This window comes from Cibotium barometz, chromosome 30, assembly GCF_041138505.1.
Source record: "Cibotium barometz isolate CiBa-2024 chromosome 30, ASM4113850v1, whole genome shotgun sequence".
Classification (NCBI taxonomy): Eukaryota; Viridiplantae; Streptophyta; class Polypodiopsida; order Cyatheales; family Cibotiaceae; genus Cibotium; species Cibotium barometz.
This window is the reverse complement of record NC_141075.1, coordinates 41947194-41973975: the sequence shown is the minus strand read 5'-3', so window position 1 is coordinate 41973975 and position 26782 is coordinate 41947194. Positions and strand designations below refer to the sequence as shown.

The 26782-nt window shown below is 40.0% G+C and overlaps 1 protein-coding gene across 1 annotated transcript; it reads right to left on the bottom strand.

Moving 5' to 3' along the window:
- Nucleotides 1-12960: 12960 nt before the first annotated feature.
- On the bottom strand, nt 12961-23057 carry LOC147621505 (gibberellic acid methyltransferase 2-like). The gene is made up of 3 exons (XM_086824265.1): nt 22412-23057; nt 21950-22219; nt 12961-13446 (listed from the first exon to the last, which is right to left on the bottom strand). The coding sequence occupies exons 1-3, from the start codon at nt 22949-22951 to the stop codon at nt 13096-13098; spliced, it is 1161 nt and encodes a 386-aa protein (XP_086680391.1). The 5' UTR covers nt 22952-23057; the 3' UTR covers nt 12961-13095.
- Between the last annotated feature and the right edge of the window lie 3725 nt (nt 23058-26782).

Sequence of the window (26782 nt, the reverse complement as noted above, 5' to 3'; positions counted from 1 at the left end):
TTGTGGAAAATTTAGATGAGCCCATGTTTTTATGTAAAATACCGCAAAATGTATGCTCACATGTCTTGTTTGATACTCTCCTTCCTTTGTTATATATAGGTCAACCTTTGTGGAGAAATTTGCTATTTCTCAACAGCAGAGAGCTAAAAAAAATAGCGTCGAATTGAAAATTAGCACATATTACAGCCCAAAAATCAACTCGTTATTTAATGAGGCAACAGTGTAGATGATGCAGTTGTTGATGAGGAAAGAGAAGTCATACATGCATCTAAAAATATGCCAAAATGGTTGGTGCAAACTATACGTGATAGCAAATTGGTAGCTCCTTTTCCTAGCAAGAGAGATGAAGGATCTCATTATACACCTTGTTATGATATAGATCATGCTCTCATTAGTAGACGTTGTAATGAAGAGGAAACTATTTTTGTTAAGAATGCACAAGAAAGTGCAAGCCATGCACAATGAGTACGATAGCATACTCAAGAATGACACTTGGGGATTTGATTGAGTTGCCTTATTGCAAAAGAGGCAACAGTGTAGATGATGCAGTTGATGAGGAAAGAGAAGTCATACATGCATCTAAAAATATGCCAAAATGGTTGGTGCAAACTATACGTAATAGCAAATTGGTAGCTCCTTTTCCTAGCAAAAGAGATGAAGGATCTCATTATACATCTTGTTATGATATAGATCATGCTCTCATTAGTAGACTTTGTAATGAAGAGGAAACTATTTCTGTTAAGAATGCACAAGAAAGTGCAAGCCATGGACAATGAGTACGATAGCATACTCAAGAATGACACTTGGGGATTTGATTGAGTTGCCTTTTTGCAAAAAGGTTATTGGTACAAAGTGGGTCTACAAGCTAAAACACAATATAGATGGTAGCATTGATTGCTACAAGGCAAAGGGGTATGCCTAATAGAAAGGCATTGACTTTGATGAGACCTTTCCACCCACATCTTATATGATGACCATTAGGTGTATTATTGCATTGGTTGCTCACCATGGTTTGGCATGTACATCAGTTGGACATAAAGGCAGTTTTCTTGCTTGTTGATCTACATGAGGAGGTGTATATATCATAGCCTCATGGTTTTTCTGTTCATGGGCAAGAACACAAAGTATGCAAGCTAAAGAAAGCCTTGTATGAGTAGGCTCCCAAGGCATGGTATGATAAGATACATGAATACTTGGTTGCACATGGATTTTGCAACAATAGTCCCATAGAGAGTACCCTCCGTTGTGTAAAGAGGAATATGGATGTTGGTCATTGTGCTATATACGTTGATGACATGCTGCTTATAGCCCTAATGAGGACCAAATTTGCAAGGCACTTAGTCCCTTGGGTTGTTCTATGCTAGGGGAGTTGATATTCAATTGCATGCTTTCAGTGATTCTAATTGGGCTAGATGTTATGACATGCGAGTATCCACTAGTGGCTTGTTCTTCCACCTTGGTGATTCATGTATATCATGGCTTAGCAAGAAGCAACCAGCAGTGGCCACTTTAAGCTGTGACATTGAGTATAGGGTAGCTTTTACAACAACTGTGGACTGTGTATGGCTGTCTTTTGGTAGATCTTAGTGTTGGATAGTCATCTCTCACCTCCATCTTCACTGACAATTAGAGCTCATTAACAGTTTGCAAGTAACCCTTTGAGGTGCATTATCATTATATCAGGGAGAGGCTCCATGTAGGAGAGGGATTAGTTTGGCCTATCATTAAGGTGCATTATTGTAGATCCAATAAGGATGTTGATTTATCATTAACATCCTTATTGTATATCTAATAAGGATGTTGATGCATGCATAATTTATATAAATATTATTTTGTCTTAGAGGTTCCCCCAATGCTTGGAAAGTTTGGGCATATAGATTGCATGCATGAACTAGTCATTCTATTCAATCGATTTTATAGCTCATGTTTAGTGTCAAGCACATATAGTTATGCAAAACATGGAAATTATTTTTGTGCTCAATTAGGCAATGAAATGGCAATACGATGATATACATTGCCATGAGTTTAAAGTTGTAAATACCTTCAAAATGTGGAAATTCTTCTTAAGCTCTATTAGGTAATAAAGTGCAATGATATGATATACAATTACATGAATTCAAAATTCATAAATACCTCCATTCTTAGTAAATACTTCTTGAATTTAAGCTCCCATTGACACAAAAGCAAGGACACTATTGTATGCTTATATGTTCTTTTTGAACATTTTATTTATCTAATAATTTCCATACAATAGATCCTTTCACATGAGCAATACTTTGCCATAATTTGATGCCAACTCTTGTTTCCATAATTTAGCATTGCAAAAACTACAATAAAAGTCCATATCTACAATGTGAATGAAGAGCTATATTTTTTAATACTAGTGGATACGTCACTGCATGTTTTATGTTCTCTCTTAAGGAAAATAATTAAAGAATAGAGAGGCATCCTCCTCTACATAGCTGGATGTTTATATCCTCTCTTAAGGAAAATAATTACAAAATAGAGAGGCGTCCTCCTCTACTTGTCACATTGTGAGTGGTGTGGTAAGAAGACCTTGATGCATTCAAAGCTACTATGTTTACTAAATTTCTAATAGCTTTTCTTCTCAAGCAAGATCTTTGTTTAGTAGAATCACGACGTGCTTTTTGCATGTTGAATTCACCATAGCACTCCAGCCCAAATGTGATATTGGATGTACTCTCAACAATTTTCTTTGCCTTGCAATACTATGTAGGAATTTACATGTTAAATCTAATAATCTTAATACTCTATTTTTGCTTGGTCTAGTCATTGTCTACTTGAAAAGATGTAGGAGAGAAGAGAGCTTGAGCTCTTGCAAGCACACACACACTCACAAAACCCTAAAAGAGAACACACAAGGTGAGGGGCTGAAAATCTTCTTCTTCTTCACACAACACTCAACACACATATACAAAGATAAGAGTACACAATATGAAAAGGTACTCAACCAAATACATACTAGGGTTCTCTATAGTGTGAACCCAACTAAATGAGCTGGCGCTATAACTATGCTAGTCTCTAGAATGGCTATCACACAGTCTATCATCCCACCGGCCGCATATCACCCATGATCTCACCAACCATGCCAGTGGTGTAAGTGCGGGGCCTATCCCCCCGGGTCATCAGTGTCCACCGCCTCACTAGATGAGCTCGATATCTCAACACCCATGATCTCACCAACCATGCCAGTGGTGTAAGTGTGGGGCCTATCCCCCAGGTGGGTCATCAGTGTTCACCGCCTCACTAGATGAGCTTGATATCTCAACACTCCCCCTCGAGCTCAACTCCATCTCATGTACACCAAGCGAAGCCCTGAATCTACGGAGCTTCTCTGTACCCAATGCTTTGGTGAAGATGTCAGCGACCTGATCCTGTGTGGTGACATAAACAAGGTCAACATCTCCTGCCAAAACCTTCTCTCTGACAAAATGATAGTGGACCTCTATATGCTTCGTGCGAGCATGAAAAACTAGGTTCCTGGCCAACTGTATAGCCAACTGTATACTGCTAATGTTGTCACAGAAAATGACAACTTGTCTATCCACTGATAGACCCAAATCTGCAAGTAGCTTTCTCAACCAAGCTACCTCACATGCTGCCATAGTAGTACCTCTGTACTCGGCCTCTGTACTGGATAGAGCAACCATAGGTTGCTTCTTACTGCTCCAAGTTACAGCAGCACTCCCCAAAGAAAACATGAAGCCACTAGTAGATCTTCTATCTGAGATACTACTAGCCCCAATCAGCATCTGTGTACACATATCTCTGTTCCAGTTTCATAAAATAGTCCACAATGCAAAGTAGACCTCACATACCTCAGTATGTATCTCAATGCATCCAAATGCGGCTTCCGAGGAACCTGCATAAACTGACTCACCAACCCAGCATAATAGCTCAAATCTGGCCTGGTGATCGTCATGTAGATCAAGCTTCCTACTATGCGCCTATACATAGTAGGATCCTCCAAAATCTCTCCTGAATCTGCACTCAACTTGCCATTCTGATCCAATGGCACTGAGATAGGCTTACAGCCTGTCATACCATACTTGGACAACATGTCCAAGCCATACTATCTCTGCAGTAATCCAATAACATGTGTTGACCTAATCACCTCAATGCCTAAGAAAAATCTGAGCTCCCCTAGATCCTTCATCTCAAACTTCTGTCTATCAATGCCATATGTCTGCGCATATCCTTTGGCTACCAATCTAGCCTTGTACCTGCTTATGCTTCCATCACTATTATGTTTTACTTTGTACACCCACTTGCATCCAATGGCTTTCTTGCCTTCAAGCAATTGCACTAAATCCCAAGTCTCATTTCCATATAGTGCATCCATCTCCTCATCCATAGCTTTCTCCCAACACACATTTCCAATAGCCTCATCAATGCATGTGGGCTCTACAACACCTGCACAACTTTTGCCATGTATGCATAGTGATGTGCCACATAACCATGATAGGTAAACCTGTGCACAGGATTCTTCACTCTCCCGGATCTTCGCAACTTTGCATTCATGGCTTCCATAGCCTTCTTTACACCAGGTGTTCTCATAGCTGGTATCCCAAGATCCTCATCAAGGCTCATCTCTGAGCCACTGGAGAATGCCCTGCAAAAATGTCAGGCATACTAAGGGGCTCAACCACTTTCTCTTTGCCTTTATGTGATGTACTAATCACATTTGCGGGACTGGTATTATGATGCAGCCTGCCACTCCATGGTCTATCAAGTGAACCACTAGATGAGGACTCTCTTGGTCCACTCAAAGACTATGATTGCTGACTTGTATTCAGTGCAACCACATTTCCACTCATATCAGTCCCAATAGCTTCTTTTTTAGCAGCATACTAGCTGCTCATCTCATCAAAAACAACATCCCTGCTTACCCTCAACTCACGTGTAGAGCAGGGTTATAACACCTGTATCTCTTTTGCTCAAGGGAATACCCAATAAACACACATTTTTTAGCTTTTGGATCCAGCTTAGTTCTGAGCTCATCTGGCACATGCACATATGCAATGCATCCAAAGACTTTAAGATGAGACAAATCAGGTTTTTTGCCAGTAAACTTCTCCTCTGGAGTTACATCATGTATGGTTGCAGTTGGAGTCCTGTTCATGATGTAAACTATTGTAGAAAAAGCCTCAGTCCAATAGCTATGCAACATATTCTTCTCTCCCATCAATGCTCGTGCAATCTCAGCAATGTGCCTATTTTTTCACTCAATCAACAACTCCATTTTGCTGCGGAGTGTATCTGCATGTAAACTGTCTCTGAATACCATTCTTCTACAAAATTTTAGAGCTCATTGGAGAAGTATTCTCCCCCTCCATCTGACCTTAGGCACTTTACATGTTTCCCTGTTTGCATTTTAACCATAACTCTAAAATTCTGAAAATGAGTGAACACCTCACTCTTCTTCTTCATGAAGTATACCCACACTTTCCTTGTGTGGTCATAAATGTCACATAATACCTGTAGCCTCCCATAGACATGGTCTTCGTAGGACCCCATACATTTGAATGCACAACATCTAGTGCATTTCTGCTCGCATTTCTGTCACGTGGAAATACATGCTTTGTTTGCTTTCCAAATTGGCATGCATCACATATTTTCTGCATACTTTCAACTTTAAACTTTGGCAGCCTATCACAATTCCTTTAGTTTGCATAGACTTCATTCTCTGCACATTCACATGTCCAATTCTTTTATGCCAAATGTCTGTGTCTGCAACAATTCCTGAACCATTTGCAAACATTGCAGCACTCACTTCAGGCATGTTTACATTCAATGTAAACATTCTGCCCACTCTGTTGCCTTTTGCAACCAACTTGCACTTGTCTTTAAAGTCTTCAACATAACAACCATCAGGGTTAAACCGAACCTGCAAATCCTACTCAATCATTTGGCCAACTGAAACCAAATTCTTTGTTATGTTCGGAACATGAAGTACATCTGCAAGGTACTTCACTTCGCCAACCTGCATAGACAATGGCACATCTCTAACATGGGCAATTGGATGAGCAGTGTCATCCCCTGTTTCCATAAAACCTGGTCTTTCAAGGTTTTTCATCTCCTTGAACCACTCCCCATGATGTCATGTGGTTCGAAGCACCTGGAATCAACGTAGCATACATCATCCTTATGTGCTGCTTCAACATTTTCAGACATGGCATTAACGATATGCTGCATAACAAATAATCTTTCATTATCCTCATTGTTTCTACTCGAGGATGCATAGTTGTTTTGCTGCAATTTCCCATTTTGCATGTCAGCTTGCTTCTTATAACAATCTGCTTGCACATGTCCAGGAGGCTTACCACAATAAAAGCATCCACATGTATCATTATAATGCCTTTGCCAATTTCCACGATCTCTTTGACTCCCCCTGCCTCTGAATTGGCCTCTTCCACATGCGTGTTGTTGTTGTTGTGAATTCTGGGACTGTTGTTGTTGTTGCTGCTGGCCATAATTCTGATTACCTATTTGGCCATCTCCTTGGCCACGTCCACGGCCTCCTCTACCTCGTCCTCTTCGTGAACTTGTCCTTCGTGAACTTGTGTAGAAGGCTTGTTGTTGCTGCTGGCCATAATTCTGATTACCTGTTTGGCCATCTCCACGCCCACGTCCACGGCCTCCTCTACCTCGTCCTCTTCGTGAACTTGTGTAGAAGGCCTGTTTCTCTGAACTGTCTCTTCTATAATCAACATAGACACCAAATCTGTGAAATAGGGAATGTTTTCTCGAGTTTGAATAGACGTCTTGAACACCTTGTATTGTGGCATGAGACCACGTAGACAGACTTCCACCTTATCATCATCATCTACTGAAACACCAATAGAGGCAAGGGATTCCACAATACCCTTGATCTTCAATGCATAGTCATTCACAGACATACTCTTTTTCTCCACAGTATGAAGTTCATTCTTGAATTGTATCTTTCGTGCCTTGGTATTCGTTTCATAGAGTTTTACCAAGGTGTCCCATGCCTCCTTGGGGGACTTGGCATCCTGTATGTGCCCAATCATGGTGTTGTGTATACTGATAGAGAGCCAATACATAACTTTTTTGGCTCCTTGGTTCCAATCCTTGAACTCTTTCACATCTGCAGCAGTCGGATTGATCTCCGGTATCTTCGGTATCTCCGGTGCCTCTTCATGCTCACCTTCTATGTAGTCCCAGTAACCCTTTCCCATTAGGAAATTTGTCAACCTGAACCTCCAAGCATGGAAGTTGTTCTTGTCAAACTTCTCAGCAACAATCTAGTTTACGCCATCATTTGACATCTTGCCAAACACACAAATTTACCAGAAACAACACTCTGGTTTGTCCTGCACAAACTGTTGTATTTTTAGCAGCGGTACTGTACTACACTCAAATGTCACAACACCAGTGACCTCAATGTGCATACATACACCCAATGGCAACTGTTTGACCTCCTTGTAGCACACACAATGTCTACACAACTAATCTATCTTCTTGTAGTTCTTAAAACAGAGTTCTACAGAGAATGGATGACTTACATGCAGTGCTCGAAATCGCCTGCTTTCCGAAAAACAGAGGTCGTAACACGCCTGAAACGCATTCTTGGCCTAAAAAATATTGTCCGATAGGACGGTGTAGTTGCGCTATAGCTTTACTCCTGTGAAGAAATCTCCTTAATCAGAGATCGTTTGCCGGTGCCTCCCGTAGAGCTCCCGACAAGGGTGTAGTCGCCAACACAAATAGGGAAGAGTAGATGACGCTCTTACTCTCGTACCGCTTCCTGTGCTTCTCTTGCTTGCAGCTCAGCCCTTAGCATGAACCAGGCTCTGATACCATGAAAAGATACAGGGGAGAAGAGAGCTTGAGCTCTCGCAAGCACACACACACTCACAAAACCCTAAAAGAGAACACACAAGGTGAGAGGCTGAAAATCTTCTTCTTCTTCACACAACACTCAACACACATATACAAAGATAAGAGTACACACAATATGAAAAGGTACTCAACCAAATACATACTAGGGTTCTCTATAGTGTGAACCCAACTAAATGAGCTGGCGCTATAACTATGCCAGTCTCTAGAATGGCTGTCACACAGCCTGTCATCCCCTTGGCCGCATATCACCCATGATCTCACCAACCATGCCAGTGGTGTAAGTGTGGGGCCTATCCCCCAGGTGGGTCATCAGTGTCCACCGCCTCACTAGATGAGCTCGATATCTCAACACTACTTATATACATAACTATTTGTTTCTCTCTCTCTTTCTCTCTCTCTCTCTCTCTCTCTCTCTCTCTCTCTCTCTCTCTCTTAAATAGTAAATATACATGTTTACATTGAATTAAAAATAAAATAAACTATTATATATATGTTTGATATTACCAAAAGCACTTTTCACATGTTATATTATTGAACAATAAATAAAGTTACTTTTAAATGTATCTTTGATATTACCATAAATATTTTAACACACAGTGTAAGAATTCTAAGATAAAATCTATTCAAGTATCACAATGCTATGTTTGGTTGAAAGATTCAACTAGCGATTCATCCTTATCATACAAGTATTTAATTTATTCAAACTAACTTTAAGATTTGACATCTCATTGTGTAACATGGTAACTTTCTCCTTTAAGGTCTCAACTTACAATTCACATGAATTATTAAACACCCTTGAGTATTTTAGACTTTTACTCACAAAATTATGTATGTACTTATCTATACTCCTTCTCATAAAATTATGTATGTACTTATATATACACTTTATATATGCATTCATAAAATTATGTATGTACTTATATATGCACTTTATTTTTTAGTTCAATGCAAGTGGTGTTGGTGGCTATAACAATTTAAGTAGCTATTTCCATGTCTTCTTGTAAAGTCTTGCCACCATCTATACTTTCTCCATTTACTTGGCTCCATAGATAGCCCAAATATGTTGTATACATGATGCACGATGTGATTCAATTTGTTCAAATATCTCTTTAACACTCTCTAAATACTTTGCAATATTGATTGCATTTTTCTTTGAGAGAGGAACACTCTTAGGTGTTTTCTTTATGGCTCACTTAAGAGTCTTCTACCTCGCAAGTTGTTTTATATTTTACAGACTATGTTGGTTTTGATGGTTTGATAATACTCTATCATGATCCACACTTTTCTCATTTGGTATTTTTTCTATATTATATTTAGAAGTAATCTTTGTAACTTTGAATGAAATATAATATACAAAACATTATACAACATTTAGCTTCCAGTAGTTGAGTTCTTGTCTGAGTTTCTGGAGCATCCATTACCTTTCTTGTTTAAGCAAAACATGCCAACCAATAGGATAACCCACGTGTCTTACAATTTATGTGGGTGGGAAAATCTGTCTTGGCCATAGAACACTATGCCAATCACAATAGTTCAAGGGCAAGAGCTTGGATTTCTGAAAATTCACAAAAAGGAAAGTATCTAATCCATATAGATGCAAGGCATCCCCATGATATTTTGAAGATCTGTTGGCATGTTTTTGGGGAAGAAGGAGTCATCGGCATACGCTTGATTGACAAAGTCTCTTCCTCCAAGTATGGTGATGCCATGTAAGCTACCATTCTCTACCAGCTTATCTATATATAATAGCATTGGGTGCATTTTGCAATAGCATAAGGAAGAGCACTAAGGGGACAGCCCTTTCTAACAAAACAATCCATTTTCCAGGGCATAGATAGACCATTCTTGATGATGCACTATGCTTGGACATCCTCATAAAGCCAGTAGTAGATCACATTCTTCGTTTTATTGCCAAAACCCATCCTTTCCATGAACAAGGCTACAAAATCCCAATGGATTGTATCAAAAGCCTTTTCAATATCAATTTGCATGATAAGCACATCGTGGTTTGTATATTTAGCATACTCAATACCCACATAAGCATTTGCAATGTTATCCACCATGATTTGTCGGCGTGGCACAAAGCCATATTGCCTTGGGTGAAAACCATAAAAAAGAACATCTTTGATGTGGTTGACAATCATTTTGGCTACTAATTTATAGATCACAGGCATGAGTGTGATCGGGCGCTAGTGTGATAAGCGGTCACATAACGGGGCTTCTTAGGCAGCAGACGTAGTAGGCCTTCCTTCCAGCATGAAGGGAGACGGCCAGTAACTCCATTTACTGAGAGAATGCAATGCAAAATCCAATTCCTCCATGGTAAAATAAGACTCCATTTGTTGTGCTTGGCAAGCAGTCATAATCGGATTAACAAGATCAAGCATGGCATTCCGAGCATCCATGACTTGCCGATTTGGTGAACCGGGTGTAGCAAAGAGGCTCTGAAAGTGACTATGGACTTCATTTTGTAGATCAAGAGAGTCTTGAGTCCATTGATCATCAGATTTCTTCAACCCATGAAAAGAATGCATTCTTCATGAAGTGTGAAGGCTTTTGAAAAAGGCCTTGGAAGAGCAACCTTTATCCATCAGAGACTTTTGTCTAGCTCTAACTTGCCATTTAAGAAATTTCCTTTGATCATTCATCTGAATAAAAATTTGAGCTCTTGTCAAGGCATCAATCTCATGAGGAGCAAGCCCTCAAGTATGCCTTGTTACTGATAAAACTTGCAAAGTGTGCTTGACATCAGCCCCACTAATTGTCTTTGTACATTCATAAAATGACGTCCATAATCTCGCATGATATACTTACTGCATGCGGGTGACAAAACCACATATCGTTTGTCTTTAAGAGCATAACCAGAATGCTTTTTTTGGTAGACAAGGTTTCTTAGTAGGCTACCATATATTCTATGTTGGATAAGGTTTGTTTTTGGGTGTTGTTATGCTACTGAGACATGAGCTTCAGCCAATTATGGCCTTCAATGATCTCACTGCTGGTAGATGGTTGGTCATACAATGTATGCTAAATGGTGACATTTAAGAATTTGCATCCTTATATGCCTCGCAAAACTCTATGGCAGAGGTAATCATGTGGAGGTGACTGGCCGCTTATTTGTGGATTACAAATGCCTTTTTATGTGGGGACTTCAATAATTCTCTAGCCTTTGGTGATAACACTTCTCATCATATGTACATGACTGCTACTGAAAGACATGATTGGGAAAATGCAATGGCCTTCATGAATGCCATCGACTTGTGGAAGTACCTAATGCCTCGAGCTCTTGGCTTTACATATAAGCATAATGCATTGGATTACTGAGCTAGACTAGACCGATGGTATATGCTTAATGCCACTCAATCTGATGCTTTCACCTATAACATGTCCATTGATTTCTCTCTTGTGTATGAATATGTATTTTGGAATGAATGTTAATGCTCGTCTTGCCATGTAAAAGACTCTTGCTGGTGAATAATGCTTATCTTTTGCATGATGATTTTAGTTGTATGGTTGTTGCTGGCGATTGAGCCTTTACAAATGCATGCTATGGTAGACATTGTATACAGTGACACACACACACACACACACACACACACACACACACACACACACACAATGAAAGTACTCTAATTAAATAAATATATATATATATCTTTATAAAAGACCCTTAATTAATGACCATAAAAAAATAAACACTTTAAGTTGTTTTTCTCTTTTTTTAAATATTTTTCTAATATTGTCTTGTGTATATTTCCCTAGAAAGGGATTTCTTGGAAACCATATACTAAGAGATTATGAGTTTTTTTTATTACTAAAGTTATTAAAAAAGACTTTTTTTCTACAAGACTAGTGTTAATAGAGCTCTATTTGATAGCTTGATTGTATATGTATCAAAGAATAATAACATTAGAGACATTCTCAACTTGTCTTAAAGTTTTTTGTAAATAGCACCAATGCTAGGTTGAACAACAACATTCACATGTTATATTATAGTTATAGTTATGTCTTGATGTATTTTGTACGGCCTCAACCTCATGCATCGACATGTTATATTATAGTTATAGTTATGTCTTGATGTATTCTGTAAAGCCTTAACCTTGTGCATCAGCCAGAATTAAACAAGGGCCAAGACTTCAATTTTTTCCTTCACCTTGGTTCTTGTTAGATCAAGGATGCTAATAGATTTAGAATAGTTGAGTGCATCAAAACTAGAAGTGGGTCGTGAGCATGTTCAAGGTCAAGTTTAAATAGTGGCATTGCACATAGCTTAACCTTATTAGCATTATATATGGTGGTTATATTCTTCTTTATACTAGCCACTCCTTGTATTTTGTCATGTTATCATCCTTGCATATTAGATTTAAAATCCCTTGAGGTTATTGTGTAGAAATGTCCTTTGGGAAGAAGAAGCTGCTCAATGTTTTGAGAGTGTTACAAGGTACTAAAGCTTTAACCCCCAAAGAAGTTGGAGGATTGAACACATCAAACATCTTCTTCCTTGCATAGAGGAACTCCACTAAATGGATTATTAGAGAACTAGAAAACCATGAAAAATATCTCGCACTTGTGGCTATCCATAACCCAGTACCTATTCAAGTGACTACTAGCTTTCTTATCACATCAATTTAGTCATCTTGGTTTGAGCTAAGACGTCTCGCAGTTTAAGATCCACAAGCATGAGGAAACACCAAACTATATTTCAAGAATTAATTTTTTTTCTCAATAAGAACATTAAATTTTGAAGTTCCCTTAGCAAATATAAAACATGCTTATTTTATCAAGAAGGAAATGTTGAGTACCTAGAGTACATTTTGGGCTTCAAACTCAATCAATGGCACTTTTAGGAAAATTTTGAAAGATGTACCATTGGATAGAAGAGATAATCTCTTGATTGGAGAAATATTAGCCTGCTAGGGGAGATTAAGATTGCACTAAAGGCTATTAAAATAGCTTCACCATCGGTGCCTTGAAATGGATTAGTTAATCTAGAATACTACATATCCTTATTCCCTTTCAAGATATGAACATCCTTAATGTGACATGGAAGATGTTTCTAGTTCCATACTCGTAGTGTGAAAAATTCAAACAACATGGATTAAAAGCATCCCTAAAAAGAAAAGGTAGTTTCTTCTACCCACACTTCATCATGCTCTTTCAATTGGTAACAACATGAGTAAGGAAGTAAGAGCAGATTATGTCAAAGTTTTTCTAGAGGATTAGTTTGTGTTGATTGCGCTGCAAAGCCAAGACAATTAATGTTGCGACATGGGAAGAAGAATTCTCAGTTGCAATGGCTACGGCCTCAACACGCTTCATGAGAAGCTCAAAGTTATCCTTGCCGAGGTGAGCTTGGACTGCAGCTCCTGTATAATTCCTAGCCTTGGTGGCACACAGTCTGCCCCACTCCACAGTTTCATCATCTTGCCATGGTACATCCACAAGCCCCAACTCCAAAATTGTGAACACACCACAAGCCTCAACAGCCTCCTGCACGTCCTCCACAGATGGCATAAACAGTGGTAGGTTGAAGTTGTCAATGGAGGCCTTCTCCAGCATACCCTTCAAAAATTGAAGATTTATCTATAAATAAAGCAAATTTCTAACCAATATTGCTATCTTATCAAGTGCAAAGAGGAAATTTATGTGCAACCTTATCCATAAAGTAATCTTTTAACTATCTTATCAAGTGTAAAGAGTTAGTTTATTTGTAACCTTATCTATAAAATAAATTTGTAACTATCATTTTTCTTTTGAGCTAGCCTGGGAGATGATGGACCCTCGAGACTCTCTTTAAGCCTTCTTTAATGCTTATGTGATGACAGGATCAACCGCACGAAAGTGGGGCACGAAATCGGAAAAAGGGAAAATCGCACGCGTACACGTGGCATCAGGTCTACGGGCATGGGGAGCTCGCTGGAAAAAGCAAGAGGATCCCCTGAGAAGCGCATGATTTTAGCGGAGGTACAGTAGAGGCAATCATTTCGAACTATGGCGGTCCAAAAAATTAGGCGACTCATTACGGTGAGGAGAGGTGGGTTCAGAGGACAGGTACCATGCATGATGGTTTCACATGCCATTTCAAATACCACATCGAGGGAAATGTCATGCATGCATGATGGTTTAGTGTTTCGCATACCTGGGTTTATGGAAAGCGTGACATTGATTGACCTTTGAGGGAAGATCAGGGCATAGGAAAGGGGGAGCTTTGAAGCTTGATGAAAAAAAGTAACTAGCCTCATTAGCCTAGAAAACATGGATTAAAAAAAGATTAGCAAAGATAAAAGAGATTAGCTTATGATTAGGAAAAGAAAGGGTAATTCCCATTAAGAAAGTGATTATCAACGTTCATAAGAGATTAGGCCCCATATTCTATATACTAGGCCACTCTTTCACACTACACTTATTAATGTCCATGGCCATGCCCAACCCTAGTCCTAATCCTTGGTCCCATTCACATCCCCTTCATCCCTTGGCCTTGGGCCCAAATTGACTTAAGTCTCTTTTACTTTGTTACAAACCATCCCCACCCAAGAGGTTTCATCCTCGAAACCTTAGGTATACATGTACAAGCTCGCATCATGGATGAAAAATACCATAAGGACTCATGTCAAGTATCATGCTCATGCATGAGTCATGTATGTTGGAGCTAAAAAAACATATGTATGGCTGTAAACTGCCCCCAATGCCCTCCAATCCAGCCATATCATGTACTCCATAATGGCATATGCACGTCATGAAGCTTCCGTGTATTTTGCATCCAAAACCAAAGAGTATAGGGTTGTTCGAACAATGATTTTTAGATATTTCAGCAACCCATAATCACTATTTTTATGCACCAATTGACTCGTCAAAGGTAGCCGAACGACAACCTATCAAAATCTTTGACCTCCCGCATCAAAAGGTAACCCAAGAGACGAATGATCAAATCTCTTCAAGCACAAGTAACCACTGGATCAAAAGGATAGCTACTATAATCTCCAACCCATACAATTTGGCTACCATATATGCTAGGGTTAAAAGGAAAGCATATCGATATATCCATTAATCTGAAACATAAATCCAATATGCCATGTGCAAGAGTACCTCCATCATCCAAGGGTAATACACCAAAACCATGGCATGCCACATGGTCATGCACCATGCATCTCACATAATAAGTGATGCATTCGAAAGTGAATACTCCAATCTCATAAACCATAGAATCACTTTGGTATCTAGAAAGCTTGAAGGTACACCCCTTATAGCTACCTTCTGTATGAGCATAAGCATCATTCTCAAAATCCACATGCTCACTAGCAATGCATATATAATTGTCGGCATGTATAAAAGTAGGATATGTCTTCTCAAGGCTATCAATATTTCCATGACCATCATGTGTACCATCCACATATGCGTGATCACCAACGCATGTGTAAACAATCTCATCATGAGAAACTTATCCCTTATATGCATCATAATCCACATCCTCTAAGCCTTCATAGGTCAAATAATAGACAGTCATATCTTCCAAGCTAGACTCAAAAATGGATTATACAATGCATTCTCATGAAGCTTCCACGAATCACTTAATGTGTCACCCAATGCATGATCATCTAAAGCATGATCATTGTGTGTATCAGTAACACATGAGTACTCATCTAAAGTGTCATCAATGAGCATGTCCTCACAATATCATGGCATCATATCATGAGTTGAAAATTCCTCAATCAAAGCACTTGTGAAAGTTGTCCAATCATACCAATTTTCAGATTGCATTTCCCTTTCGACCATGGATACATTGGTGACTTGTCGAGAAAGATCTGGCAACCAAGTATCTTCATCTACTTATTGTCCGAAAATTACAACAGGCATATCCTCCAATTCAACACCCATAATGTGTTCATAAAGGCTCACATAATCATTCTCTATGCATTGACTAAATGTGAAAGTAAATGGAGACCCTCTATTGCTTTTGGCAAAGTCCAATTCTAGCAACATTTAGTGTATAATAGATCTTCTATCCCCACTCAAAGCAATAGGGAAGCCAAGAGTCGGAACCAACAATTATATACATTGATCCTCCTTATCTTGGCTTCACTTGTAGTGGCTTCACCATCAAGCATTGTGCAATGCCTTTCTCTAAAAACTCCTTTTGAAGAAAAGAGTGTTTGACAATGTGACTCATTGATTAACAAGGGCCAAAGGTATTGTTGATTGCACATATGCATTGAAGAGAAACCATACATAGGCATACTTGATCCATATGTATCAACTTGATGCATAGGCATACCAAATACATTTTCCCTGCCTTGTTGCATCAGCATCCCCAACACACTTTTCCCATATGCACCACTCTGATGCATAGGCACACCAAACACATAAGTTCCACCTTGTTGCATTGAATATGGAGGTAAGTTTCCCTTTCCAAGCATAGAAGTTTGATCCCAATCACTTTGTTGTTTGCAAATGAGCTTGAGAGGTATATGTTGTGTTTGCATGAGTAGCGCTAACAAAGGGTTCATAGGCTTGTGGTTTGTCAACCATGGCTTGAAACCTTTGGTTCCTTCTAGCCAAGGAATTTTGCATAGAGATCGTCAAAATGCTCAATTCTCCACTGTCGTTAGGTATCAACATTGCATTGCTCCTTTTTGGCATTTTAGCCAAACTCTCATAGTCCTCTTCATCATTGTTCTCATCAAATTCACCCAAAATGTTTTCGTAGTCCTCTTCATCGTCATTGTTCTCATTAAATTCACACCCACAAGATGCTTACATTATTGCCCTCCGCTGGTACCAAGTTGAAACTCTTCTTCACTTCTGTAGACCCAATCCTCATTGATGTTTACCCAATCCTCATTGTCGTTGACCCAATCCTCATTGCCATACATGTCCTCATAAGAAGAATCATGACTACCATGAACACCATAGGTATATGCATCACGGTCATCATAGGCACAATCATCATAGGCATAGCCATCACAGTCATCATAGGCATATGCATTGCCACCAAAATCCACACCATTCCAATATCCTTGAGAATCACGGTCATCATAGGCACAATCATCATAGGCATAGCCATCACAGTCATCATAGGCATATGCATTGCCACCAAAATCCACACCATTCCAATATCCTTGAGAATCATAAGCATAGACCACCCCTTCCGCGTCACCTCCTATATATGTGGGATCTTCAAGGCTATGACTCCCCTCATTGAAGGTATGATTCTCAATGCAACCTTCTTCTTCATTGGTGTAAATCCCATTGTTGGTGTTGGTGCTATACCCATCTTCCTCTTCGTAGTAATTAACATCCCTCTTCGTCACTATCATAGCCACCCATGGCTTTCCAAGAAATACTCTAGATTTTTGGTTGAATAGGTTCCCAAACTCCAAATTGTGTGCTCTTGGGCTCTATAGAGAGGTGATTCAATGCTCTAATCACTATGTAGTTGCCTTTGACTTGGTCAACCCGATAATATTCTCTATTTTAAATTTTTTTAACGCCAATCACAACACAAAAGTGACTAAATCTTGATCAATTTTGAAATCCAATTTTGAAAATCTTTGGCTTGATAGAATGCTTGAAACAAGCACTACGTATCCATGTCAATACTTTGACCAAGTTTGATTGGCAATATTCCTCTGTTTGACCCCTTTAACCAATCAACTATTACCATTTGACCAAGTGAACAGTGCCTAAATTAAGAGCTCTTTGTTTTTTTGGGAAGAAAATGACATGTACTATACAGCCATATGCTCAAATCTTAAATTTAACTTGCTGTTTTTGACTGGGTCCAACATTTGCCTTGCGGCGGTGAAACTTGCTAGTTGAAGATGTAAACAGTGTCAGAACGGAGTACTTGAGGGCTCCAAATGTAGCCCTTGGTGAGCCGAATAAGGATATGTAAACTACTTGAAAATAGCCACAACCCTTCTAGATTGAATTAGGGTTTTAGTGCAATAGAAAATTGTCAAAATTGTCTCCACTTGCTATCCACTCCTTCCTTTTGCATTGACAATGCCTCGGAACCATTCAAAAGCATGCACCACATCAATTTGCATCCTTGAGCATCCAAAACTAATCCCAAGTTCCATGCATATGTGCTTTTTCCAAAAATTTTGACATCTCCTTTGTATCTGCAAAGGAATCTCAATGTACACTCAAATGAATTTGAACTGCAATGCTATGCCCATTGTTTGCCAAAACTTTGCCATATCAAAATACATCAATTAACAATACTTGGAGGTCGATGAAGTGCATCGAATATTACCGATCTCTAGGACGATGAAGCATGTCAAAGCTTGCCGATCTTTTGGCCTATCTCTTTCAACCCTGTTACTCAAGTTTGAAATCCAAGAGCAAGGGTTTGGGGACATGTCTTTACCACCATTGTACCTAATCCTCTTACTTACTGCTTTACCACGGAACTCGCGGCGGCAAGGAAGATTCATGAAAACTCTTTCCTTGGCCTCTCTGCCTATATGCCAAGGTACTTCTCTACCACAAACTAGATTCTATAACAAAGATAGCTTGCAATAGAAGAGTAGAGGTGGGGGATGAACTTATGCTACATAAAATTATGGCACATATCATATGATTCCTCATTTGACCCATAGCATAATCCATGTAATGCAAATCTCCAATAACATCCCAACATTAACCATATGCCCTTACCGTGGCATCCATGTGAGTATAGGCAATCCAATGAATAATAACCATGGCATAAGTATCAAGTATATCTGTCCATTGACATCCCAAACATGTTAGAAGCTTTGAATATCATGAAATCCAATCCCAATGGCATTTGGAAACTAAGAATGACATCAAAGAGCCAACAAATAGCATAAACCTCTTGCCAAATGTTTGACAATCCATATGGCCATGGATGCTTTCAAAGTAGCATGTGAGATTGCCAAAGCTTTATATGACAATTTAAAGAATGAAATCACTCCAATGGCATGCTAATAGGCCAATGTTTGCCCAAATGGCTCAAATGAAAGCATGGATCAATAGCAAGTCCAATGGTTCACATGCATGCATAATGGCAATGAAAATCGATTAATGAAGCAAGAAATTAGGGTTTCAAGCAAAAACCCCAAATCTCATGAAGTCTTGCAAGAAGAAAACAAATCTTGCTTCAAATGGATCTACGAACTCACCGGAATCAAGAGAGAAGCCTTGATGCCTACAATAGGTGAAATAGAGCTTCATCAATCACCAAGGTGGGGGGCCAAATTTATAGCCATATTTTTGCTCATAGCTTGAAGTAGAGAGTTCATTAAAGCTTTATGTGACTTGTTTTCACTAAAATATGAGTAAAGGAAGCCATAATAAGTATTTAACGGGCCAAATCTTGGTGTAGATGACTCCATGGACATGAAGCTTTACGGATTTCGTCCCTGTTGTAAAATTTTCCACCTTCAAAATTAGGGTTTGGGAGGAGTAAATGATGCCAATGATGCTTAGCAAAACAAGCTAGGGTTGCCCTAGATATCGTAGGTGAAGCGATCCAAGCATTAGGGTTTGCATTTCTAGGGTTTCCAAGCTCACAAAAAGAACTAAAAATTCTATGAAATGTGTAGAAATTTTGGGTAAAATTTAAAAAAAATGAATATCTACTTGAAGCAAATGATTCCCCCCAATGCATTCCCCAAGCTTAGGCTTGCAAACGGGCTAAGAAACAAGCAAGTTTGGCTATGGAAAGCTTTTAAAATATGAGGATTAGCAAAAGTGTGCTGATTAGCAAAAAAAATTCAAAATTAGTGAACTTTCTCTAGATTTGGTCCTATAGATTTAAAATTTTGATGCGGTATAACTCCCAAATTTTGTTCCACAGTAAGTCCATAGCTCAAAAACTTATGGAATTAACCATAGAAAACGGGACTTTCACCATTCAAAATCACCATAGTCATCTTCTTGATCAAGAAAATCAATAAAGTCAAGAAAACTCAACAAAATGCTAGAAATGGATCAAAGACATGGACTTTGATACCAATGAAAGAAAGTAGGCTAGCCTCATTAGCCTAGATTAGTCTAGAAAATATGGATTAAATAAAAATTAATAAAGATAAAAGAGATTAATCTATGATTAGAAAAAGAAAGAGTAATTTTCATTAGGAAAGAGATGATCAAAGTTCATAAGAGATTAGGCTCCATATTCACTTATATACTAGGCCACCCTTTCACACTACACTTATTAATGTCCATGGATATGCAGCCCAATCCTAGTCCTAACCCTTGGCCCCTTTCATATCCCCTTTATCCCTTGGCCTTGGACCCAAATTAATTTAAGTCCATTTTACTTTGTTACACCACTCAAACAGAGAAGCACGATGAAGAAGATAAGGTGAGGATTATGGCCTGGGTTTACCTACACTACGTGACCAAACTTGGGGGTGAGGGGCTCATGGGGGGACACCATTGTGCTACAAGTCCCAGAGCGTGGGTCTAAGAAGGAGAAGGGTGAACATGGCAAGCAAGCGAGCACGAAGACTACAATGATGAAAAACCCACTTAACTTTTGTGCCCCTTGGCGGTGCCTTGGTTTAGGTGGCTACTCGGGTTTGATGGCCATTCGTTGTGCTGCATGTTAGAGAAGGGTGCATCAACCAATATGAAACTCCCTAGACACGATACCCCAACCACCATTGTAAACTCGGACACATAAACCTTGCGATGGTCTTGCATCATCCTGCAACACAAACAATCGAGATGAAACCCATGCACAATAACCCTAAACCATCAAACATAAACCCAGGCAAGTACGTGTACCTTGCAGAGAACCTCATTTTCCCGTCTCTTTTTTGTAAGCCTTGCATCATCTTGATCCTCCACGACTTCTATTCTGTGAGCCCCTTTTGTCAATTTCCCCCTCATTCAGGTTGCTACTGTAACACCCTTCTCTAACCTATAGCACAACAAATGGCCATCAAACCCGGGCAACTACCTAAATCAAGGTATCGTGCCCGAGGGGCATAGAAAACTTATGGAGTTAGGCGGGTTCTTCATCATTGCAGTCTCCATGCCTGGCTGCTTGCCATGGTCACCCTTCTGCTTTGTAGACCTATGGTCTGAGACTTGTAACACAACGGTGTCCCATGAGTCCCTCATCCCAAAGTTTGGTCACGTAGCATACGTAAACCCATGCCATAATCCTCATCTTATCTTCTCCATCCTGCTTCTCTGTTTGAGCTTCAAAGCTCCATCTTTCTTGCGCCCTGCTCTTCCTCAAAGGTTGACCAATGCCACACTTTCCATAAACCCAGATATGCAAAACGCTAAACCATTATCCATGCATGACATTTCCCTTGATGTGGCATTTGAAATGGCATGCAAAACCATCATGCATGGTACCCATCCTCTGAACTCACCTTCCCTCATCGTACTAAATCGCCTAATTTTTTGGACCCCCACAATTTGAAATGATTGCCCACTGTATCCCCACTAAAATAGCTCACTTCTCAAGGGATCCTCCCGCTTTTTCTAGCGAGCTCCCCATGCTCGGTTTACAAAAACTGTAAACCCAAGCCTAATGCCACTTGTATGTGTGCGATTCTCCCTTTTTCGTGCCCCACTCTTGCGTGATCAATCCCCTCATCATAATCACATTGTACCCCCACTAAAATAGCGCACTTCTCAAGGGATCCTCACCCTTTTTCTGATGAGTTTCCCATGCTCGAGTTTACGAAAAATGTAAATCCAAACCTAATGCCACTTGTACGTGCACGATTCTCCCTTTTTTTTGCCCCACTTCTGTGCAATTGATCCCCTTAGCGTAAGCATTAAAGAAGGCGTACAAATAGTCTTGAGGCAGGCTGGTCCCGAGTTCAGTACTTCCCCCGCTCCCCAAACGACATGTGACAGAAAATTTCTCTTTCGATTGGAGTGCATGTGAACAAAATGCACGTTTAAACCATTTTGATATCTCTAACTCTGATTACAAATATGGGATTTCTAGGACCTTGGATTGCATTAAAAAGATCCATGCTAAAAAACATCAATCTAATTTTGCTCAAATCACATTATACTATTCTAGATTTGTATTTTAATTTTTGTATGACATGAACAATGAGTACCATACCTCAGCAATGAGCTCCTTCCATGCGAGCTCAAGATTAAGATGCGGGGCAAGATTATTTGTTAGCTTGTAGCGCTCCTTGGAAGCCAAGATAACACAGAAGAGAAGCCCTCCCACAATGAGCTCTTCATTACGGAGTGTTAAGAAGTGGCCGAAGTCTTGTTGGAATCGCATGGCGTACTCCTGTGCAGTTTCTGGTTTGCATCCGTCCATCATCCATATCCCACCTTCATTCCAAGATACAGAGTTTTTGTCCTGGATTGCTTTGGGGACCTGCCGCCCACCCCCATGAGAAGCCAAAATTGCATCAAGAAGAAGGCAAGCACTTCCTATCCTGCCACCTTTGTAAGCCCTAGTTAACAGAGAAGCACACGCAAGCGCCTAGTCCTCTAGACACACTCGACAGCCCACCCAACACACACACACACACACACACACACACACGGCACTCAGCAGTCCATCTACCTCGCTCAAGTAGTGCAGGGCTAAGGTGGAGAGGGCGACGTGAAGGTGCGCAGGCGGGAAGAGACGTGTGTAGAATGAGCCGGGCACTCCTGCAGGGAAAAAGTCTAGGGGATGTCGGATACTCTCATCTTTGTGCTCCGATGATGAAGTATCGGAAAGGAGGGCGAAGAGAGTGTTGAAATCGTTCGACGGGAAGTCGACAAAGAAGGCCTGGATAGGAGGATCCGTGCCCTGGCTCAAGCTGTGTTGGGCGGCGCACAGGCGGCGCAGGCAAGCGGCCGTGTAGGCCATGGCGGCCACGGTGCTCCAAGCGCACGAGCACCCAAAGTCGGCGATGGCGATACTACTCTCAGCGCTAGCAGCACCAGTGCAGCAGCCAGCAAGCAGAAGCTTGCTAGCCTCTATGGCTTTCCGGAGCTGCGGCCAATAGAACTCGTCCACACTGCCATGCGCGGCTCTGGCCAGACGATAGTAGCTGCCTTCTCCAGTGCCCCCCCTCATCACTACCTCCACCTTCCTCTGCTGCTCAGCCTCAGCCATTTCCCCAGCTACTACTTGCCCCTGGTTTGGCGTTTTAATGGCGCACAGGCTTGAGACGCTTGGTTAATATCCGCTTGAGCTGACGCTTCAACGCTTGGCTCCATTGTCAAGCCGACAAGCCCTGGCAGGCTTTATCTCAGCTATATCAGTCATGAAGCTGACAAGACGTTATCTCAGCTATGTCAGCCTTTCTGCCCCGTGATTCTCGTGTTGTCCACATTAACAAAACCAGCAGTGCTCGAAAAAAAACTATTTTCTCAAAAAATTGGAAAATTTTCATATATATATATATATAATTTAAAAAATATATCATACATAAAATTTAAATAATATCAATCAAGAGTTTTTTTAATTTATTTTGAAGGTATTTGTACTATATTCCCTCAAATTTTGCAAGTATTGGCACCTTTAGGTTATAAATTTGCAGGTATTTTTTTAAATTTAAAGGTGATATTACACTAAGCTCGGGTTTTTTTTTCAAGCACTGGACCCTAGTGTTCTCGATATTAGCAAAAATATATTGGTAAACATTTTTATTGGTAAACATTTTTCAAGCAACTTATTTGCTTTTTAACTTTTATGCATATAAAGAAACAATTATCAGGTTCCTTGTACAATGTCTACCATTATGGAATCCACGAGCATAACCACGTGTTATAATGCCTCTCTTTAATACGGTCAACTTTTCTTTTTCACAAACGAATACATGTCATTACTTTCTTTCATACGTTTTACGATATGGCCGAAGCAAATATCACTTTATTATACCATCACCATGAGAATTTATAGTCTTTCCTCTTTTCCAAGGATTTAGACTCTTATTTATAGATAGACAGGCCGCTTTTACTAAGCATTAACTATCTTTACTAGGCATTAACGATCTTTTCCACTTTTGATCCTTCTTTAAGTGATTCCTTTGAACGACTATCTTTTTAAGTGATGCTCTTTTATCACTAATAGCACTAGTCTTGCATTTTCCTATTTGAGAGTTCTCTCTTTGTGCGCTTTTGCCGCACAGGTCGTAGCTGGGGACTTGTCGAACACCGTATGCGAGCCACGAATGGCTGCAAGCATACAACCAGGGAAGGAAGCTCAAACAGAATGCAAAGGGTGTGTCACTCACTGCTTAACCGCCGCCTTGAAGGATTCCCGCGTTGCAGTGAAGAAGGAGCCGCCCGTCGCTCTACCGTCTCTCCGCCGCCGTGCTGCTACACAGTGCTCGATCGCTCTCTCACTCTCTCTCTCTCACACACGTAGGAGAAGGAAACCAAGGATATAAGGCAAGAGCACTCTTGTATTCACAACACATGAGAATGAGGATTTTAGGGTTACATTTGACTCTTATAGGTGACTTGGCCGTTCACACTTGGGCACCCATACATGGCCGGTCGACCCTAACCCTTATCCTACTGATATCCAAGGTGCGCCTCTCATCGACGATCACCCAATCCCTTCATCCTTAACATATGGTGCCGACAAGCCCGGCCCATGACTCAGAATATTTAAATTAATGACGTAAAACATAGTACGTCTGAATGTCCGTCATAGGTTAACATGCCCCCCTTCCTGATGTAGATTCTGTCCTCGGAAGCTATGGTATGGTAAGCTCGATAAGGTTGTTGTGGTGGACCGTCTGCAAAACAGGGAAGTAGAGTGAAAGTATGCTGGAATTCAAAAGATATAAAGTGTATAAATTCAAGCATGTTAGACCACAATGGATGTTGCTATGAGAACTTAGTTTAAGGGTCACATGAATGAGCTAGTGTAGCAAATTAACAGGAGTTTAAAATTATTGAAAGTAAATCAAGAGTTAGCAAGGTATCAAAGGTTAATCATGGTTTATAACTGGCCTAAGTCAAGGAAAATAACTAAGCTTAATAAATAAACAGATGACCACACTGTGTCTACTCTAAGAACAAGTTAATACCACGAGCCTAGGGACACAAGAAACATCAGAGTTACAGGAGCCTTTTGCCTTTATTTCTTTATGCACGTGACAATTTTTATACACAATGGCGACCTTCCTAAGGCAAAACTAACATCGATCCTGGTACCATGTTTAACACAAGGCATTATCCAGGAATCTATTAGTTCACCTTAGGCAAGGCTACCCCCTACCAACCAAGGCATCGGTCTGGAGTAGAATACTCCTCGCCTACCAAGTATCAATAAGGCGATAGGCCAACATTAAAGCACATCATAGACTTGTATTGCCATTTATTGTAGGCTTTTTTTTAAAATTTATTTCTTTTGATCTTCGCTCATGAACTATAATTTGTCTTGCATCCTTTCGACAAAGGAGTAAAAGCTATGTCCTAGAGGTTAACACACACATGGCCAAGTGTCAAGCATTAAGATGGTTTGACCCTAGACCTAAGACAATCATATTCCAAGGTTAACTAAAGACTGCATGCATTCTCAAGAATATATCCAATAAGGTTAAACTCATTAATGATTCACACTAGCATTTCAGGCAACTTCAAAAACTAAGTAGTACATTGACAATTTCCATGTGGTCATGCATTATAGTTCATGCAATTAATTGAACAGTAAAAAATTAAAGAGATGGGCATGGAAGAATTACACCTGAAATTGGAGATCTCCTTGATTTGACGAGACAGCTTGCAATTTGATGTAGATATATTTTGATGAACGTTGCGGCAGTCTCACGACTTGAAAGCGAACCCACCTCAAACTTTTTAACCTGTACAATCAACTAACAAGCACTATACCTCGAGAGGCACATCAGTGTGAAAAATTAAAGACTCGTTTAAGGAATCCAAACTAGAAAAAACTTGAAAACTCTAACCTACCTACCAGTCACCACACTACTACTGAGAATACGGTAAGAGGATGTTGTAGAGTCCTGGCTCTAGCCCTAAGGCTAAGCCTCTATCCGCATCATCCAAATAAATAAAGTCAACCTCAGTATTGCCATGAGTTTCATCCGTCCATTCATCATTGTCAGATATTTCCGTTTCATTTTCCCATCCACATAAACTCATCAAGAATGTAACCATGCGAGGATAGTCATCTTGTGGAAAAGGAAAGCATTGGGCTATCGGGGATATTTCCTCTACGGAGTAGGGGTCAGTCATGGTCAATAGGCAAATCAGCCATTCTAATTCCTCAACATTTTCCTCTCTGGCTAGTACATCTATATGATCCCATTCAGTTTCAATTACAGGATAGCACATGTGGAATATCTGAGAAAGGTACAGATGATACCTCTCACCAAAGGTGGGAGTGGATGAAGTGTATGATGATCGTGCATCTGCCATATCTGCAAACACAGATATAGCATCAGTAGGTTTATGACAGGTCAATCTAGTTCTTGATTGTATACGGATATTTCTCCTCTTTTTGTGCTCTTGCTCTTTTTACTATTTTTTGTTTTTCTTTTCTTTGTTTTTTTTAAAAAAAATGTATGAAGCTATATATATACATCCCCTTGAATTTGGCAATTACATGGTCAGGGGAGAAGGTTAAGGAGGAAGCATTAGAATGTCGAGCGTAAGTACATGCTCCCCCTTTCCTTGGGTAGATCATATTATTTGCAATGATGTTGCAGCCTCTTGGAACCAATTTGTCCAACGGGTCATAGGTTGTGATGTGGGCAGATAGCTTTTTATGACCCTTGTGGCCACATCCAATTGCAAAGATGGTAGTGTACGCTCCATTTGACGAATGGAGGAAATGGTTTCCGACGATACTATTACAAGGGGAGACGTAGACTCATCGATTTTTTGTTGGGTGTTGACAAGAGTAGGTGTAGAGCATGTAGAAACTTCTATATCAGCATGTGCCTGGCATGAGGAGGCTAGAAGCTTC

Excerpts from the sequence above, each read along its gene's own strand:
- LOC147621505 (XM_086824265.1), bottom strand. The coding sequence starts at position 22,951 with ATGGCTGAGGCTGAGCAGCAGAGGAAGGTGGAGGTAGTGATGAGGGGG. Across the intron at positions 22,220-22,411 it reads CCCTGCACTACTTGAGCGAG|GTCCCCAAAGCAATCCAGGA; the intron begins GTAGATGGACTG and ends GGTGGGCGGCAG. Across the intron at positions 13,447-21,949 it reads GGAAGGAGCTCATTGCTGAG|GGTATGCTGGAGAAGGCCTC; the intron begins GTATGGTACTCA and ends CAATTTTTGAAG.